Here is a 20780-nt window from a genome sequence, read left to right on the forward strand (position 1 = left end):
GAACATTTTTGGGTTTTGAGCTGTTGGTCAAATCAATTGAAGATGCCCCCTTCAGTATCTGTAATGAACATATTTCACTATTCACCATGACACCATGGTGCGTAATTTCAAATGAACAGAAGGAACAATCACAGTACAATCAAAGTTCTCTAGTGTATAACTTAAGAAGAAAGACCTCATTTTAAAATGGAGAGACAGCTACCCATTTTAATGCTTTTTTGCCTTGAGAAAAATCAATTATGCAAATACAGTTTATGTAGTTAGGTAGATGTCAAAATATTTTAATTATATAAAAATCTCTTCCCACAAGTACATGCTTATAAGAATTTCATCCAATTGTAACAAAGTTATGACAATTCCACAGCAGCAGTATCATATAAAATGTTGGTAGTTGAACATTTCAGTAGGAATGTGCACAATGGTATGACATGTTTACGAGAAAAAACAGGGTGTGTGTATATAGACCATGCATATCACAGGACATGAAGTACAACTGTGCTGGCTCTTACTTGATAATTATTATAATAATTGCTACTATTTGTAAGATTACATTTTACACCAAGCTTATTTTCATTATTTCAGACACAGCAGAAACAAAAAAGAAAAAGTTGCAAAAAAGTGCAGAACAAAGGCAAAATGCCCCAGTGACATAACCAAAATATTCCTGTTTCATCTCTTTGTGATAAAACCTTTTTACTGACTTCATATAAGTTTAAAATAATCCACATTTGAAACCTATGAACACTGTCCTGTTTTTCAGATTGTTACATTATATAAGATAGCCTTTATTAGTCCCACAGTGGGGAAAGCCACACTTTAGTAAAAACTTTGGTAGAAACAGTAAAAGACATTTCTGGTCACTTTAGTCATAACCTGTTTTAATAGTAGCAGTGACTAAAAGGCAAAACAAAGGCAACAACATAGATCAGTTAGTAAAGCAATAACCTGATTGAACCTTGAACATTTTCACATTTTCATTTACTGGTGAGCTTCTAACCCCTGGGGGGGATTTTTTTTTTTTTTAAATAAAGCTGAGTTTTCAATAAAGCCGAGAAGCAACTCTGTTACTGAAATTTCAACTTTACTAAACTAACAATTATGCTGTAATGGAGTCACAACAGTAAGCACTCAATGGTTGAGGACTTGGGTTGTGTCCCAGAATCAACATGTAATAATGGTATAAAAGAGATTAAATACTTCAACCACAATCAGATCAGAATATAAATAAAACATTTAAAATGTCAAATTATCATCACACAAGTTTTGTTATGTTGTCACCTAAGGTCGTGACTACCAACCATTTTACAGTTTTGGTTTCAGTTGCTCATGAGTCATTTTGAATTATGAAGCTCTGAAAGGTGGTGAGAGGTTAACACACACTTAAAATTTGAATATTTCCTTGATGTTAAAAAAAAACATAAGCGATAAAAGATGAGAATAAGTGAGATCAGTAAACTACTGTTTTCATCCTAAACTCAGCTCTTGTGCTGTGGTCTGGTGTTTGGTCAGTTCAGATTTAATTGCTGCTGTCAGCCACAGGAAGCTCTTCCAACTATATGACAAGACAAAGATGCAGTTGGTGTAATTTTGAAAATGAGATGCTTCACTGTGTCCTGTCATTCAGAGACACGTGTGTGCAGGAAACACTTAAATTAAAATATTAAATATATATATAGAATAAATTCTGGTTGTGTCATATCTTTATGAGATTTGTGTTATTCTTAATGCTGCGTTTCTTCATTTTGCCTAATTACAGCTTTTAACCATTGAACCATAGAAAGGCTTTTCTTTTGAAGCAGTTATCAGGAAAAGCTGTCACTGAGGTCAGTGCACAACTGATATTGGTCTGCAAAATAAACTACTGTCCCCCTCAGCATTTTCATTACAGCAGAATCAGTATTTCTCTGCAGACGACACAACCTGTCAGTGCAGTGTGTGCAAAACAACAAACCTCCGACAAACGTGTAAACCTATTTTAGTCGTACCAAATAAAAGTATGAACATGGGACCTTACCATGCCTTTCTACTGAATGACAAACCACTTGTGTCACTCCTACTCAAAGGATGATTCATCATGTATCTCCAAAAGCGGCACTGGCTGATCATTGGGAGGTGGTGAAAAGGAGGAGCTGTAAGTGAGTCCACATCTCTCACTCACCCATGGTGATTAGGAATCCACATTTAATACAGTTTGTGGAGTCAATGTGATGTAGGAGTGGAGTCTGCTTTTTTTCATTTCTGATAAAAAAAATAATTAAAAAATTCATCCTGCTGGTCAGTGTGTGGGCTGGGTTACAGGGAACAGAAATATCTGTGGACGGGGAAAGCAGCGAGTCCAGCCAGAGCTATGCCCAGACTGTCTCCTACACTGGCAGCAGCCATGGCAAATTCCCTCTGTCTGTCTTCAGTCTGTGGGAGAAAAGAGAAGTCAGAAACTGGAGACTAAGAAACAACACAGCTACAGCTTAGCAGCACACTGGTAGTTCAGCTTATTATATTAACATACACACAGAAATCCTTTTTGACTCCATTAGTCAAGCAAGCCTTTTTAAAGCAAAGCCTTTTCCAATCATGGCCCGATTGAAAATCTCAAAAATGTTGGCGGCCCAAACCCCATAACAATATGGAGGCCAAGTAATGCCTTCTGGGAGCAGTTCTTATTTTAATGATAATGATGGAACATTTAGGATTGAACTGGAAGCAGAGGAAACATATAAAAAGCTTATTTTTTCTCTTTTGTTTGAGGGGGAGGGACAGACATCCATTTTGGTTTTTCAAGCTTTTGCCATGAATGTTATCTTTTAACGCACAATGAGACTCAGATAAAAAAAAACAAGTATACGATGTGGTTTGGTGGCGACGTCTTATCATTGGCTTATCACAGTGATAAGTGAATGCTTAATGCTAGAGAAAAAAAAACACGAAAGTTTAAAAAAAAAATGTTTTTAAAGATAATTTCATTTTAAAAGATTTAAAAACATTATATATATATATATATATATATATATTTTTTTTTTAATAATTACATTTTGTCACTAAAATTGCACTGTTTTGTACATTATTTCTCGGCCTACTTGCAAAACCACAATCCCAACAATTGTCCTACAGTAAAGCGTGGCGGCTGACAAATGAATTGTAAGGTACTGTAATAAAAACTTTTCCAAATCCAATTCAAATAAGAACAATAGAGCCTGTGTTAAGAACATTTTGGTCTGTGAGGAATTATCAGTATATTGTCATACCCACCACTCTGAATTTCTCTTTTTAACAGAAATACTGCTTTTTCTTTTTTTCCATCTCCGTTAAGCAGCCATCAATTAAGTCAAACACACACAGGTGACATTTGACATTAAAAGTCTTTCAGCCTGATGAAAAGCAGAATCCCTGTGAGTTTGTGGAGCTTCACTGACGTTACCTCAACAACCATCAAAAAAGCATCAACATGGAAGCGACAGTAAAACAGCCACACAATCAGCTCTGTGAGGCTGTGCTTTGACACAGAGATGCTTTGAGCAAAAAGGTAACGTTACCTGTTATAAAGCTTATTATGTTTAACAGGTAATAAAGTATTAACTATGTCCACTGTCCCGTGTCAAACACAAATTATAGCTGTGGCTGATGATGATGTCATTAGTTCTGTAAATGTTTTGTCACAAAATGGACAAATTGAGATTTTCATCTGGTGATGGAGCTACATGAAAAGTTAAGGGATCACAGGTCAGTCCAGCTGTTTTTCATGCCACACAGAGACCCCAGGTAACAACCCATCTGACAGAACGTCGACCTGACCTCCTTGCTGATGAAGTAGAAGGTGTTGACATACGCAGCTCCGCCCAGCAGACCCTCATAGAGGACAATAGCAAACACCAGCCAGGGGCTGGGCAGGAACTGGTAACGCACTGCAAACACGAGCAACACTGCATTCACCACCTGTGGAGGGCAGAGAGGAGGGCAGAAGGAAAAACAGAGAGCCTGGCAATCAGCACTTTCATACAAGACAAACTGCACTGAAACACAGATGAGTCAGTGGTCACAAGCTGAACCTCAACAGGAACATGACACCGTATCAAATGCAGCTCTTTGGCAAATACCGTAAATAACCGAGCTTTGAAGCTTTTCTTTAAAATACAGATTTCAAGCACGTCTGTACTGCTCTCTGTGGCTGTTATCTTTTCAGATGAGGAACCAATACTCTGTTTTAAAGCTGGTGCATATTTGACATTTGAGTGTCAATCAAGACACAGCACTGAATACTTTGATAACCGTACTGGCTTTTATATTGTCAAATAAAAAACAAACAAAATAAAATGGAAAGACAAAATGGATGTCAGCCTGGAGTGCTAACTGAAAGGTGATTTGCAATAATGATAAATCCAAATAATGATAACAGATTCAGCACAAAAAGTGAAGGTGTTAACAACAACATAAATGGTCTCAGTGAGAACCAGACCTCTCTCTTCCATCATCTTTAAGACTTCTGCAAAAAACAGCATTTTTCCACAACAAGTCCAGCTCTGCCACAAACACTGGGAAATGATTTCCCACTTTCAAGTGGTTTAACATTACTAAATCTACTGGGCGGACGTAATAATAACAATAACACTAGAAATAATAATTGTAGCAGTGGGCGGCTGCAGTCACAAAATGTCAAGTATCCGTAAGATTTATGAAGTATAAACAGCTGCAACAGATTTCATTAAGGTTGAAAGTAAAATAAAACTTCTCACAACCTCTGACTGCAGTTGATCATCAGAATTTCATATAACTTGACTTGTGACTTGTTTGACCTGAGCAATGACTGGACTTGACTTGCATGGGACTTGAAGTTTAAGACTTGACACTTGCATGTGTGACTTGCTCCCGCCTCTGTCACAGTCCCGATGTTATTGTTTGTACACTGTCTGCACACACTTCATTCATTTCATGTTTTTCAGTCTTTTTTTGCACAAAAACTACACAATTACCATCTGTATTTCAGTGTTTATAAATCATTTATAATATATATAATTACACACTGCACATATCAAGCTGCTATGTTTGACTTTTTAAATATTTAACCCTGAACCAACTTCAGACAAGTCATTTTAAGTTGTGTGAACTAAATTGTAATTTATTTGACATATGCGAAAAATTAAACAAATATCCAACTAAATAATGTCAGTGAACATTTTGTAAATGTGCTCATTTTACAATATAATCCAGACAGCCTCACGCTTTGTTGATGTTTGCTTAAAAAAAAAAGTTCTTTCTCCATTTCTCACCTGTAGCAAAGAGAGAGCCCACAGTTTCCTGATCTTCACACAGCACAGGGAGGATCGAGACACCAACACACCTACCTGGTACAGCGTCTGGTACCTGAACACACACACACACACACACACACACACACACACACACACACACACACACACACACACACACACACACACAGATAATAATCAAACTCAAGTCTTCACCCTTAGACAATTTAAATCAAGTACTTCCTTCAGAATAGAAATCCAGTGAGGTTAACTGACCAGCGATACTGCTCTGCATGGGACAGGAAAAAGTTGGGGAAATACAGGAGCTCCATCTGGAGAAGGAAACATCTGCATTATTTTAAGTTCAATATCATCACCTGCAATGTTTTTAATAATACATTAATACATGACATGAATCTCCTTCCTGCACACAGCCTAAACCAGAGGGAAGTGACAACATGCAGTAAGATAAATGTGATGGCAGATGGCAGCACAGAACTTACCAAGCCCTGGTTGATGAAGTATTCAGCAAAGTAAACGAGCCCCAGGGGAAACACGAACTTCAGCAAGCCCTGCTCACAGGAATCAAGGGGAACAACCGTGCAACCACACAAATACTCAAATACTCAGGTATGACATATAATGAAGAACACACTTACTCTGATGACATGCAATTTCTCTGAGAGGGTGAGAGGTCCAGTGCTCCCGACCTCTGTTACATTCAGGGGGGAGAGAACATGGCCTGTGTAGTTATTCAACACCAGCACTTTAAAATCACACTTCATTCACAGAAACAGTGCAGCGCTGTTTAAATGACAAATTACAAATGTGTGGCTTCACTGCGGAGAAGTCTCATAGTCACACCAACTGAGACACAGCAGGTTCACCAAAACAAACTGTGCCGGTGTCCTGGTCACTTCACCCTCCATGTACACACCGGTGACAAATTACAGGCGAAATGAACAGAAACAGTTTTTTGTTTTTTTAAATGGATCTAAATGCGTGGTCTAAAGCACATGGAGCGAGTGCATTTAGGACATGTCCAAATTCACTTTTGCTTTTTTAACAGCAGAATAAACTGTTGCAGCACCAGGTGCACGATTCAAAAGGCTTGAACTGTGTTTTGGGTGCAACAAAACACCCCATTTCTTTTCCCATTCCCTCTAAAAGCCAGGTGCGCTCACACCTTGAAGGATTGCCGTTATAACAGCGGAGTTCCCCAATAGTAAGAAAGAACTCTTCACTGCAGAGGAAACAGATCTACCGGAACGAAAATGGAATTAGAGCTAAAGTTTTATTTAAAACCACAAAAAGTAAGCAGGCTAAGAAACTGATGTGTGTATGTGTGTGTGTGTGTGTGTGTGTGTGTGTGTGTGTGTGTGTGTGTGTGTGTGTGTGTCTGTGTGTGTGTGTGCATGCGTGTGTGTGTGTGTGTGCATGTGTGTGTGTGTGTGCGTGTGTGTGTGTGTGGGCACATGTGTGATAATGTGCCCTTTATATAACAGCACCTTTGACTTCAGGTGTTTTGTTGGTAAATGGCACAATCGCTTTTCGCTGCTTCAAGACAGCAAAGCACCAATGATGCACCTGACCACACCTCATTTTAAGACCAACACGTCCATGGACGCTCAGATGGGTGCAAGTGTATGTGCTATTTAAACAACGTGGGCACTGGACAGGAAAATGACAGTTGTGTCAGGCTGAAACTAGCAGAGACATTTGCTTTGCACCAGGTGTAAGACAGAGCCCAAAGTGTGTTCGTAAGATGTTGGGCCACCACCTGCTGCCAGAACAGCGTCAAGGCTGGCATTGATTCTCCAAGTCTCTGAACTCTACTGGAGGATGAACACTATTCTTCCAAAAGATATTTCCTTATTTAGTATTTTCAACTCCTCTAAAGCAGCTGCAAAAAAGCAGGATTTATTGCTGGACAGTTGTATGAGTTTTAACTGGGTGTTAATAATAAATTGAAAACTGAGTTTATATCTGAATGACACACAACATCCTCCAACCAAAACCAAGATAAAAGAGCTGGAGCCACTGATGTTATCTGACCTCACATCTCACCATGTTTTATAATACAAGGCAAAATCTCCCTTTAACCACTGAAAAGCAAATTGAAAACCAAACTGTTTCTCATCTTCGCTTAAATGGAAAAATTACACGTGCTCACATCATTAACTGATTAGATTAATATCCAGCACAGTTGCAGTTAATATTAAACCATGGTGTTAGATTTGTCTACTCACTAACTAACAAAACATGTTGTTTTCACTGGATTTGGTCACTGTATTTTCTAATATTAAAGCATATATAATTACACCTATTTATAATTTGTGATGCGGATTTGTGACATGTACCTGGGGTTGATTTCTCCTGCTCCTCTTCTTCTGGATCATCCATCAGCTGCTGTCTCTCCTCTGAGCCCACAGCTGTGTACTCCGACCCCCTGCCTCTCCACTGAGGTAATGAAGGTGGAGGAACCAGCAGGAAGAAATAGCTGGTGGTGGATGATAAGAAAAAGTCAAGGAGAAGAGCAACATGTCGGTTCAAGCAAAGAAATGAGAACCAGGAAAAATTATTGTGAGTAAAAGACAGAACAGCAGAAGTGAAGAACAAATCTATGACTGAAAGCTAAACCAAGAAAAATCACTATCACACTTATTATATTACATTACATTACATTACATTATATTATATTATATTATATTATATTATATTATATTATATTATATTATATTATATTATATTATATTATATTATTTCTCACATACAGGAATTTGTTTTGAAGTTTTGGTGCAAAACAGTGAACATGGTAAGAAGGAAATATATAAACAAAGATGAAAATAAGCAAGTACTGCAATTAAGGTCACTTAAATATAAACAGAAGAATTTAACAATAAAATAAAAAATATATATAAATAAAATATTTACATTAAAGATGTGAAAAGATATTATAGAAAATATAAATATATACAATACAAATATATATGACAGGGGGGATGTGCAATAGTTATGTACATATATTCATTTTTTATTACATTATATTATTAACTTGTACATCTAACTCGGTTTTTTTGCCATTATAGCCAACTGTCTTGTATCCTTCCTCTCATTCATACTTCTCAGTGATCTTGTCATGGCTCTTTGAAGTAAGTCCAGTCCATTTGGTCATACCACCTGTTATGTTGCATTAAGGGGACTGAAACCAGCAGATAACGCACACAAATGCTGTGGTGGTGACACCTCTAGTTGACAATCCTTAGTCGCACTAGCATCATGGATTTATGGATGTAATGGCCATCTGACAGTGGGTCGGTCCAGCACTTTGGTACGGACTGAAATGTCTATTAGCTGGATTGCCATAAAATTTGCTACAGACATTTATTGACCCCACTTGATGAGTAGTTATAACTTTGGTGATGTGCTGACTCTTCATCTAGTGCCATCACCAGGTCAAACACTTTGGTTTCTAATGAAATGCCTGCACAACTAAAGACGTGCCCATCCGCCTCAGCTGTACTTTGTGTTTCCTGTCAACACACTACACCAAGATGGTGAGGAAGATTATAATAAGATTATAACTGCAAAAATCCGCATGTTAGAATTGTGATTGTGAGAATGTTGTGGTTTGTTGTACGTCAGTGCACAATATGTTGACAACAGGACGCTTCATGTATTATGGACCACTAGGAACCAGGTTGGGATATGTGGATATGTGGGGCATCGTGGGATGTGTATTGCAGTTCCTGCAGAGCTGCTAAGCTAATTAAAGAGTTGCATGTGTAGTTAACGGTTTTCCTCACACACTTATATCTTCTTTGAAACACAACACATTAGCATGCTGATGTTAGCATTTAGCTAAAAGCACCACTGTGCTCGTTACGGCCTCACAGAGCTGAGCTCAGCCTTGTTGAACTGAGGAAAATATATGAAAGGGAAAAATTATTAGCATGTTAAATCTCTGTCTGCTACACAACCTATCTATAATTAACTGTGGTGAGTAAACACACTTTTAAATTTAAATCCTTAACAACTTCACACATGGTTATTATTCTCCAGGGTGCTCCCCCAAAACATTGTTGGCAAAGTCAGAGGCAGAGGAGGTCAGCCATAGTGAGTGAGGGCCTAAACTAAAGCCATATTCCACAATGCAAACACCATTTAAGTGGCATTTACACTGTGAAATAGTACCTTTGCTCTTTGTCTTTATCTCAAAAAACATTATACGTTTTTCCTGACGTTTGCGGGGGTGGTCTTTATTTCTCGTTTGTCCTCATGATGCAGCTTTACACAGAAGCAAATGACTGTGATGTGCCAGTTGTGGGTGGATCATTTTGAATTGTTAATTCTTTTACGATACATTTTTTCGATTGATAGTCAGATTTGTTTTCATTTTGACTTATTTTTCTGTGGTTCAGTTTAAAAAAAATCCTAATTATGGTGTGCCCAGGTAGTTCACCTGGTAGACTGTGTACCATGAAGGCCAAGTTCTTACCGCAGCGGCCTTCTGCGGCATTTCATCCCTTCACTCTCTACCCTAACTTTCTTGTCTCTCTCTCACTGTCACTATCATAATAAAGGTAAAAAAGGCAGAGAAAATAGCTTAAATTTAACTAATTAAACTGATTATATGAAATCTACTGTCCCTAAATGCATAAAACATAATATAAAATGGACGAGATGAATTATTTTTATAAGTCTTAAGGAGCTGTAAGGAGTAATGCAACTCTATCTGTTAAACTAGAATTACCGCCTCGCGGTTGTTTACCTCCAGAGTCATACAAAATAATAACCATTTGTGTGAAATTTTGTCCTCAATGCTGTGAAGTCATGAGTAATGGCTAAAAAGTGTTTTGTGAGGTCACCATGACCTTGGCCTTGATCTTTGAGCACCAAAGTCTAATCAGTTCGTCCAAGTGAAGTTTGAGGGGATTCGCTTGAGGAGCTCTCAAGATATTGTGTTCACATGGCCAAAATCATCAATCACTGCGACCTTGACCTGTGATCTTTAGTCACCAAAATCTACTCAGTTTGTCCTTTAGTCCAAGTGAAGGTTTGTGACAAATTTGACGAAGTTCTTTCAAGTTGTTACTGAGATATCCTGTCCACGAGAATGGAACGCACGTACATATAGACAAACTGTAAACAACCTGGACACCCTGGCTGTGGAGGCATGAAAAGTAAAAAAATAAATGTTCGTATTTGTTCTGTCCAGACTTGAGTTGTTGTTTGTTTACCAAACAAAATGAGACCATATTTAACATTGCTTGGTCTTCATATTTAGGTGCCACTGTGCAAATGTCTGGTGAACAAAGTTAGAAGAACATGGTGACAAAAGAAGGATTTCATACTAAACTTGTTTGTTATATTGTTTCTACTGCCTCCAAACATTAGCTTGAGTTTGATTATATAACGGATAGAACAATTATTCCTGTCAGGTTTAGAAATTTAACACAACAGTCCTTCGAAGGTGAGACTAGATGGAAATGAATAACGTTGACTATTCAAGAAAACAAACACAGACTTTTCTGATCGTCATGCTTCCATTCTTACCTAATCAACATGGCGAATGGGACCACCAGCATGATGAGAAGTGTGATCTGGGGGGACAGGCCAACCTGGGTGAAGCCTGAATACAGGAAGGCTCCAGCAACACCTGCGCCGCCAGTCCCTGAGCCCCAGCCTCCTAGTACATCCCTGAGGGAGGCACAAAACCAGTATTCACAAGCTAAACTAAACATAAGACACATCATTCTTTATTTAACAAGCAGTAATTACAAAATCATCAACATGAGATGGTTTGTCAGATCAACAGCAGCTGCTTAATATCACTGCTGACAAGTTTCCAATTTTGGTTTATGACAGGAAGATAATAAAATTATCTTTAGTTTCCTCCAGATAGAATCAGTTAGTATGAAATAGCATTGCGGTTGGAAGGAGGGATCGTTTTGAAGCCCCAACCTAGAAGATGCATTCAAGGAAGCGCTAACATCAGGGATGTCAGAGTCAAGGGTGAAAAACATTTGATGGCACAATTCTGAAATCAAGGATGTCACATTTTCTTCTCAAAGTTCCCAAATAGGAAAAATGTCCCTGCACAGAGACTACAGAAGCCCATTTCTGACAGGAAAAGATATAAATGTATGAAAAGTAATAATAAAATTAAAACGCTTACAGTAAGTCAAAATTATAAGATAGTTAGTCACAATTGTAAGATACTGAGTTAAAGTGATAAAATCTTTAACTTTACATTTCTGTCATTTAAACTATTTACTATTTTTTTCCTTTTCTGGCAGAAATAGGCTTCATACAACACATCACAAAGCAATAACAAAACTGTAGACAGTGGTCATAAATAATTCAGAGCATTTGTAATTTGTAGTAATGGGAGAAAACATGCACTTTAACTCTGGTTCCTGTTACACACAGTGTTGAACAACATCCTGCTGTTTTCCATTCACAGACTATATGTCACACTATAAGGTACAGCTATAAAAATGTTGTCATTTACTTAAGTTCATGGAACAATTGAAAAAGACTTTGTGTTTACCTGGTGAAGAAGACAGTGAGAGAGAGGAAGGACAGCTCTCCCAGTCCAGAGCTGATGCTGGCAAAGATCACTCCTACACACGCAAACACAGGGACAGAGACACTGAGTCGGTGACGGAGGGAAGGACAAAGATGCTTTTAAAATCCAAACTCTAATGTGTTATAATATATCATTTTGGAGGATGATGCAGGGTCCATGTCCTCAGCAAGATTGTGAGTGTGAGGTGATGTCATACATGTTCCTGTTAACAGCAGAGGTGTGTGTCCTATCACGTAAGACAGGATGAAAATACTGATGTTGTGATGTTGTCCTTTTGGCCAACTGAACTCTGACCTCTGAGATCAATGCCATATTTCATGCATGATGGAATAAAAACATTCTGTCCTGTAACTGAATGTTTAATTAAATCTAATAAGATCCTTCTCTTTAGGTCTAGTATCAAAGAAAAACATATGTAAAAAGATTTGGCATAATAATTTGGCATTAATTTCTATTTATTAATTATACAAAAATAATGTGTCAAATACAATGAACACATGCTAATTGCACTCTATGATGCCCTTTGACCCCATACATCACCATGTACAGCACAATTTGGACATAAATACAATTTAACCATAATGGAAGCAGATGAGAAAGTGCTGTTTGTCAGAGTGACAAGCATCAAGCAGAGACTGCAGAGCTACTTCAGGGCCCTCTGAGGAGCCAACGAAGAAGAAGAGGAGCCTCCTGCGACAGAAGGATTCAGGCTCCTGATTCAGATGATGAGATGTGGCCGAACAGGGCTCTGAGCTTCTATAAAGCAGGCGAGGCAGGTGCATAGAGGCAGGATAAATTAATCCAAAGTAGCAATAAAAAAATCCTGCACACAGTCTGACTTGCAATAAACAATTTATTTACAACATTTCTGTGCTAAACCTTCATCAGGCAAAACATTTTTTATTTCAAGTCTGACAGTGCGCAGGATTATCTACAGTTGTCTGCCCAGACTCGCAAACATCTGGCCACCCCTGCCACTCCTGTCCCTTGTGAGAGACTCTTCTCACTTTGCAGGCAACAGAGTTCAAAAGAAGAGGGCAGGTAAGAGGCATCCTGGGGCTGATAGATGTGTTACTGTGAAGCTACACCACATGGTGATCAATCAAACTGTTATATTGCCACAGAGGTCAGGTTTATTTTATCAAATAAGATACTGGAGACGTAAGAGGAACTGAGGTCAGTGTGACTGTTATAGTTGACTGCTGACTGTTTTAGACGGACTGTATGTTCAATTAAATAAAAATGTTATACCCTGGATTTGAAATTGCACTATATGTTAACTATAAGTTGGGTTACCTAAGTTTATTTTGTCATATAAGACATTGGAGAAACAGTATTCAGGTTAAAGGGACTGGGTCTATTGATAGGTTATAACTGTGGCCTGAGAAGTCAAATGAAAAATGTAAACTGCACCATATGTTACTGTTGGTCTATGCTGCTTCACTAATTTTAGCTGTTTTTTGTCATCTAAAATAAGACACACTGACGCTCATCAGAATACGATGAGAAACTCATGGACTTATTTTCATCATCGTTTTTGCTGAAACATTTTCAGATTTTTATTTCCTCATTGGGTCCTATTTATGGACATGATTGATTATGAACATTAAAAAAAATGGAATAAAATAAATGTTGACCTTTAAGTTTATAATATCTATTAATTTATTCACAATTCATTTGAAATTAAATATTCTTAAATGCTTCTCTGACATTTCGATTAATTCATTACAGAGCATATCATCATTTTTTTTTTTAATCCCCTCAATGTAAATACATGAATTCATACGTTTCACTGATTGGGTGATAAAGCGTGGTGATAAATATTTCTAGCAAAAGGTCATGATAAGACAAAAATCGCTTCACGTTTCTGTGGAACATTCGCAGCTGCTGTCATCCAGATAAGGTGACAGGAAATGAGATCGAGACAACAGATTTTAAGTCGTTGCTTATCTGTCATCTGAGTTCTTGACAAGAGTCAGCTCCACCAGCAATCATGAGAAAAGCTATAACTGAAATTAATCATTGCTCTTTACCCAGAATGCTGATCCAAACGGCTGATGATAAGGACACAAGGAGGAAACTTGTTGCTGCCATGATGACACAGAACAATACTCGGATACTAGAATTAAGAACAGAAATTAGGCACAAAATTTGTAATTTAGCACAATGTTCAGGTAAAACAAGAATATTGAACAACCATGTTCAGGGGAGACTGGGAAGGGTTGCAACACTTTTTTCATTTCTCTCAGTTACTTAGAGACTATTTGGACTGGACCAACTAAACTTTTATATATTAAACTTACACCTGTCTGCTAGTTACCCATACCATTTAATGATGTTTACATGTGACATATCATTCACCATATTTATTTGAATGGAAGAATTCAGATCTTGGTATCCTGAAAATACACATTGTTTTACAATATTATTACAGTATTATTTATTTATTTTGTGATATTTATCAAAGAACAGTTATTGAGTTTTGTTTTGTGTAGAACATAGAAGCGAACTTTAATCAAAATAGGAACAATGTATCTATTTTATTGCTTATGATAAACAGAAGAGGCAAATATACTATAATACCATGACAGGCAAACAAAATAAATCCCAAAGTAACTTGTTTGTATTTTCTTATGTGCTAAAATGAGCCATAAGAGTCGGATCTCTTGCATATTTTGCCTATTTGGAATTAAAAATGTTGAAAAATGCTGTTGTGTGGTCTGTTTTGATTTGGCTGCTTAGCTTGAGGACAGTTACAATAACTTGCACCCCACCAGCCATGACAGAACATCATGTGCAAGCTAAACACACCGACCATGACACACACTAACCACATCACTTAGACGTCAACAAAACAATGATTGAAACTAAGTACATTTTGAATAATTCACACAAAACATCAGGACAGTTTGACACAGACACAGCTCATTACAAAAAATTACTTTCACACCGACAAAACAAGTTTTAAATAAATGCAGCAGCAGATGTTGAACGTGTCTTCTGTCCTCCTGATGTGAGGAGGGTCTAACTGAGCATGTGCAGTATGAGTGCCATCACTCTAGTATGTTTCTGATTGGAGGAATAAGACTTGTTGCAACTGTACCCAGTCTCCCGCTATAATGGTACAACAATATTTCTTTTGCCCTGTTAAAAACCTATTGCCCAAGTATTTACAGACTGCACTGTATACAGGCCACACACTGACATTTCTGACAGTCTGTGTGTACTGTAAATAGCTGGTATTAAAAAAGAAAAAAAAGAGGGAGAAAATGGCTCCATGTGGCAAATCAATGAAACTCAAGATTTCCTGCACAGTTTTCAGAATAAAAGCAGACCAGGAAGCTGGAAGACACAAACATCTGGACCACAAGTACAAAGAAGTATTGTTTCCTGATGACAACTTAACAGTAACACAAAAACAGCAAAGAGGACACAAATAGAATCAGTCAGTGAGTGAATGAAGTCATTCCTCGAGTTGTGCTGCGACCACAGTTGAAAAATGGACTGTCTGCATGGCTGGATGCAGTGCACTGACATCAGTTATTCCCATTTATATAGTCAGTGGTCCTTATTATAAATGCTCAGCTTAAGAGCAGCATGTTCAGCCTTAAGAAACAGTTTGACCGAATTCACCAATGATCTTGATTTAAATCAAATGGTAGTGAAATGTAATCAAAGCCCAAAATTCTTATGGACCTAGTTAGTCATAATCATGGTCTTACCCATAAGGTAGTTTGTGGATTACAAAAGGAGCAAACAGCTTGATGACAAGCGTTGGGACGATGTCAGCTAACAGCACAGCCTGAGAAGAGAAAAATAAAAACTCTCATTCAGAGCTAAAACTAACTCTGATAAACCTCAACACAGTCTGAGACCCCCAACCCTGAGCAGCACAAACTACTGAACTCAGTCTGTACGGTGAATGCTACTTGGTTTGTTTCTTTTTATGTAACTCTGTGGGAGTCTGCAGCACTGAGAGCTGCAGGGAATTTCCTTACTTGTATTTATATCTCTAGATTTATTGTCATATTAGTTTCAGTACCTGTTTACTACAAAAAACGTTTTAACCACTGCTAAATGACAGCTAATGTAACCCTGCATGATATCTTCACTGTCTCATCTTCTACAAAACCTCATCTTGAGATGCTATTGATTCCTTTGTCAACATACAGACTGATTGAGGTTATTCAGTGTTGTGTTGTGAATCTCCACTTACCGCAGTAGAGACAGGATTACAGTCATAGCGGCTACTGTTGCTACTGTTCCCACCGTGGAAATCCACGGCCACCGTGGCTGGAGTCTAGAATTAAAGGAATCAGGAATCAGTGAATAATCTGCTCCATAGCTTTATATCTAAACAGACTGGCAATAACAAACACTGAGAATACTAAACATTGAAATACAAATTTGCCTTCTTACAGGTGCTGTGGCGTTTTCTGACTCCTGTTTTTTGAGGATGTCATGGGCAGCGCTCAGCATTACCACATAGGCAAAGTTGTTGCACAATCCCAGGAACCTGAAGAGGTCATCAAAAGAAGGGAAAGATAATACAAGGTAAACAGATGTATCAATAACTGACAACTAAACCACAGATGAGAGGTTTCTCTTTTTTTTTTTTGTCAGTTGTACCCATTGGTAGCTGTACTGCTGTAGGACACTGGACACAGATAATGGAGTTAATTGTAGCTGTCAGGGGCAGACCCGACTTTGCTCTCACTGATACTGCAGGGCCCACGGTGGCCTCTCTCACATCTGATACTAACACCACTGGGGGGTCCCTCATGTGTCACATATTCTTCCTCTCAATCACTGTCTTTACAATCAGGTAGGCCTGATTCATCCTCATCGGCCTCACTGTTGTTGTGAGACTGTATCATTAAAGAAAAAGTTATGTTTTGAAAAGAAGAATATCCTGCACACTGCTCTCTAGACCTTCAGCAGAAATAGTTTAAACAGTCTGTACAACCATGATCTAAAATAGATGAGCTCTCTCATGGCATGTCTTTGATTTGTGTATTCTCTGTTTTCTCTCTCATGTTACATTCCAAATATTGTGATGCTAAGCAGTTTGCAGGATATTCTTCTTTTCAAGACGTAAGTGACACTTTCCAACACGCCTGCACCTGAGACATTTGGATGTGTGAGTATCTTCATTGAGAAAAAGTTATGTTCAAATTCCAGTTAAATTTTTTTTTTTTTTTTTTTCTTATTGTAGCCTGCATTTTTATTCATGAAATATTCTGTATGACTGTTTTGAGGTATTTACATTATTATATGTATAACATTATTACAAAGACAAATTCCCTGCAGGTGAAAACATAAAGAGAGAAATATTTAACAGCGGTGCTCCTCCACCTCACGGGGGCTGTGTGGGTGTATCCCAGTATTGCTTTTGGTGGTAATTGTAAAGGTTTTCATGTCGGCTGACAAAACCCACCTAGTCAGTGAATGCAGAATAGTGGCTGATCAGAGGAGTGAGGCTTCCCCTCCATACCAAAGCAAAAACGACACGGGAAGGGACAAGGGAATTATTTGGATTATTTCTGTGTTTAGCTGTCCATTACAAAATATAAACGTATTTTCTTCATCAGTGATGCTCATATACATGATCATGCCAGTGCAAAATTTTCCAGCGGTAGAGTAACAGCTAGCACAACTATACTCAAGTAGGCAGAGCCAGCAGCAATACATTTTATAGTTATATAGACATTTTCTTATTGGCTAGAGGTAGCCTCGATTCAATGAGTGTAACAGGAGTGTGAAAGATAGTATTAAAGGTCCCATCCAGTCTAAAGGTAGATGTCCATGTGTTTTTGATTATAAAGCAGGTCTAGGTTCTATATTAATACTGTGAAAGTATTCACAGAAAAATGCACACAGCCTGTATTCAGAAACTGAAAATAAAGATAATTCTTTTTTTTCTTTTACCTAATGTTGCTGAATATTTTAGCAATATTATTATGACAAAAGTAAACAGCAAATGTTTCATTGCTGAAGAGAAACTTTTGATTTATGGTGCAAATTCAGTGAATGCATATCAATTCTTTGCTATCATTTACTTTGTAATATGGTATTAAGTTGTAACCATTAGTTGTTGTCCATGTAGAATGACCTAGACTCACTGAGAAAAAGATATTTATTAGCGGTAATCCTGATAATAACTAACACAAATACTGCAAACAGCTATAAATGTTTTAATAAAATACAGCACATCTTTTTTGTAGCATCCATGTCGTGTCTACATTCCACCTTAAAAGCACACGAATGCACCAAAGTCGGAGAAACGACTTACTTACTAAGAAAAAGGGACGATCCGAGGAGCAGTGAATGCTTTGAGGTTCCTTTTGTGCCAAACATGTGTCCACTGTCTATGTCCACTGAACATGTGACAAAACATTTGTCTATGTATATTCAACTTTGAGCTATACTTTTGCTGTTTTGTTGTACTTCCTGTTGTTTGACTGTTGTTGTACGTGTTGTACATGTTGTCCAGATGTATCATTTGACTGTGTTGTTGTACATGTTGTCCAGATGTGTCATGTGACTGTGTAGTTGTACATGTTGTCCAGATGTGTCATGTGACTATGTTGCTGTACATGTTGTCCAGATGTGTCATGTGACTGTGTTGCTGTACATGTTGTCCAGATGTGTCATTTGACTGTGTTGCTGTACATGTTGTCCAGATGTGTCATGTGACTGTGTTGCTGTACATGTTGTCCAGATGTGTCATTTGACTGTGTTGCTGAACATGTTGTACATGTTGTCCAGATGTGTCATTTGACTGTGTTGCTGTAAGTGTTGTCCAGATGTGTCATTTGACAGTGTTGTTGTATGTGTTGTCCAGATGTGTCATTTGACTGTGTTGTTGTACGTGTTGTCCAGATGTGTCATTTGACTGTGTTGTTGTACGTGTTGTCCAGATGTGTCATTTGACTGTGTTGCTGAACATGTTGTACATGTTGTCCAGATGTGTCATTTGACTGTGTTGCTGTAAGTGTTGTCCAGATGTGTCATTTGACTGTGTTGTTGTACGTGTTGTCCAGATGTGTCATTTGACTGTGTTGTTGTGTTGTGCTGAGTAGATGACATGTACAGCAACACAGTCACATGACAGATCTGGACAACATGTACAGCAACACAGTCAAATGACACATCTGGACAACATGTACAGCAACACAGTCACATGACACATCTGGACAACATGTACAACATGTACAACACCACAAAGGACATTTACAAAAACACAACAACACACGTGGATGTATTTTTGGCACAAATGGAACCCAGTAGAATGCAGCATCAAACTTGGCTGTTGTTGGTTTGTGTGCAGGCAGCTGTCAGTACAGATCAAAGATAGTCTGTAGAGGAAGAGTCGCCACTCTGTAACAGTATTGTAAAACCAAAAATGAAGTTTTCTTGTTTCTTGTTTTTTTAGGACCATTAATTCCAATAGTGAAACAGAAATAGTCACTGTTCAGGTTGACATTCTCCCAAATGAACTTTCAGTCTTGTCACATCAATAATCTAAGATCATACACTTTATATTTTTGAACCTCGGTATTTGGAACAAGAAGCTCTGAGAGAGATTAACTAGACTGCAGCTGTGTTATTTCAAGGTGTCAGATACACAGGCTATTGAAGTAGCTTATGGACATACTGCCAATAGGAAGGCAACACTATGAGGAAGCTGTGGGCTTCATCGGTTTGAATTTTAGTTTCACAATTAGCATATCTTTTAGGTTACTTTATATAACACGCATGCAGTCGTGACACTCGGTAGCATTAGCTGACAGGGTATTTGTCTTAGGACACATTATTGTAGTTCTGCTTCTTCCTGAAAAGACTTCAGTTTCAGCTTGTAAACACTCACCAGAATCCAGTCCAGTTGCGCCACTGTTTGCAACGGCCTACAAAAAGTAGATAAACCAGATCTTTTCGTTACTCACTAAACAATAAAATTTGTAATTTGATATTTATTCGTCAAGTGAAGCAAACTGCGGACAGATGACAGACCCACCTTCGGTGTCAGAGCGGTGGTCAGGATCTGCGTTGACGCTGGCCGTCGGCTCCATGTTGGCAGAGGAGCCCAGGCCGAACTCAATGAAACCGCTGTCCCGGGCTGAAACCTGCTAAAACCAACGCAAACAGACAGACATCGTGCACTAGATGCTAAACAACTCAATACGCTTCTACAGACACAGGCGGCAAATCCTTCAAGACTAAGAACGAGCTGTATTTTGCATCAATTAAGCTTGTTTTCTTATCAGGTTTGTAAACTTGCGACACGGAACACGGTGTTCCACACACAAATATTCCCACGGAAACAAAACCGACCAGGAAGGTTCCCGCTCGGTGAAGCTACTGAGGATACGGACGCATCAGGGAACTTTCACGTTTATAATTCTGATGCTAACTAAAGACTAACGATTTTTCCTTTATTTATTAGTGTTTTTGCCAGCTAGAGAAAAAAAATCCGACCCCGTTAGCTGTAGTCAAAGATACCTTCAGTGTACCTGAGCCCAGCATCACATTTTGTAGGCTATGTCATGGATGTAGTTGTGCCTTTTTTTTTTTTTTTTTTTAAACTATATTTATATAATACTGCTTATAAATATTTACTATGTTTATAAGCAGTATATAAACACATACACAAAAATATAACACTAAAATGTAGTTGCAAGCAAATATACCGTTGTTCTTAAGTATTTATCAATATAATTGCTCACAATGATGAAGTTAGGAGGGATCCATCAGTGGTATATAGATTGTTAAAATGCTTGATAGTATAATGTAGCTGTTAATGTTTATAATTACATGTATTATTTTAGGTGTCTTAGTTTTAAACACATCATAAACATGATTTTAAGCCACCAGTGAATGGTTTCTACAGTTTATGTTTTATAACACACTGCAAGAATTTGTTTGTGTGTGTAATATACAGCTACATT

The 20780-nt window shown here is 38.0% G+C and overlaps 1 protein-coding gene across 2 annotated transcripts; it reads right to left on the reverse strand.

The window, feature by feature from the left end:
- Window positions 1-499: 499 nt before the first annotated feature.
- On the reverse strand, window positions 500-20163 carry cln3 (CLN3 lysosomal/endosomal transmembrane protein, battenin). 2 transcript variants are annotated; one of them, XM_071474825.1, is made up of 15 exons: window positions 19850-20163; window positions 19703-19739; window positions 16252-16348; window positions 16049-16132; window positions 15555-15634; window positions 13866-13951; window positions 11794-11866; window positions 10797-10940; window positions 7601-7740; window positions 5900-5952; window positions 5744-5812; window positions 5517-5572; window positions 5262-5355; window positions 3790-3930; window positions 500-2409 (listed from the first exon to the last, which is right to left on the reverse strand). In XM_071474825.1, exons 1-15 carry the CDS (start codon window positions 19902-19904, stop codon window positions 2293-2295), a joined length of 1326 nt encoding a protein of 441 aa, XP_071330926.1. In that variant the 5' UTR covers window positions 19905-20163; the 3' UTR covers window positions 500-2292. The 2 variants fall into 2 exon arrangements, with proteins under 2 accessions (XP_071330926.1, XP_071330925.1); XM_071474824.1 differs by having other exon boundaries at window positions 2162-2409; window positions 5900-5982; window positions 19850-20040.
- Window positions 20164-20780: the final 617 nt, after the last annotated feature.

This window comes from Trachinotus anak, unplaced genomic scaffold (assembly GCF_046630095.1).
Source record: "Trachinotus anak isolate AG129_WGS33_773 ecotype Australia unplaced genomic scaffold, CSIRO_AGI_Tana_v1 ptg000003l, whole genome shotgun sequence".
NCBI classification, from domain to species: Eukaryota; Metazoa; Chordata; class Actinopteri; order Carangiformes; family Carangidae; genus Trachinotus; species Trachinotus anak.

Bases quoted from the DNA above. Each gene is read 5' to 3' on its own strand.
- cln3 (XM_071474824.1), bottom strand. From the start codon at position 19,904: ATGGAGCCGACGGCCAGCGTCAACGCAGATCCTGACCACCGCTCTGAC. The intron at 10,941-11,793 runs GTAAACACAAAG...TGCCTCCCTCAG, and splicing joins CTCACTGTCTTCTTCACCAG to GGATGTACTAGGAGGCTGGG. The intron at 3,931-5,261 runs GTGAGAAATGGA...TGCCCTCCACAG, and splicing joins GGGCTCTCTCTTTGCTACAG to GTGGTGAATGCAGTGTTGCT.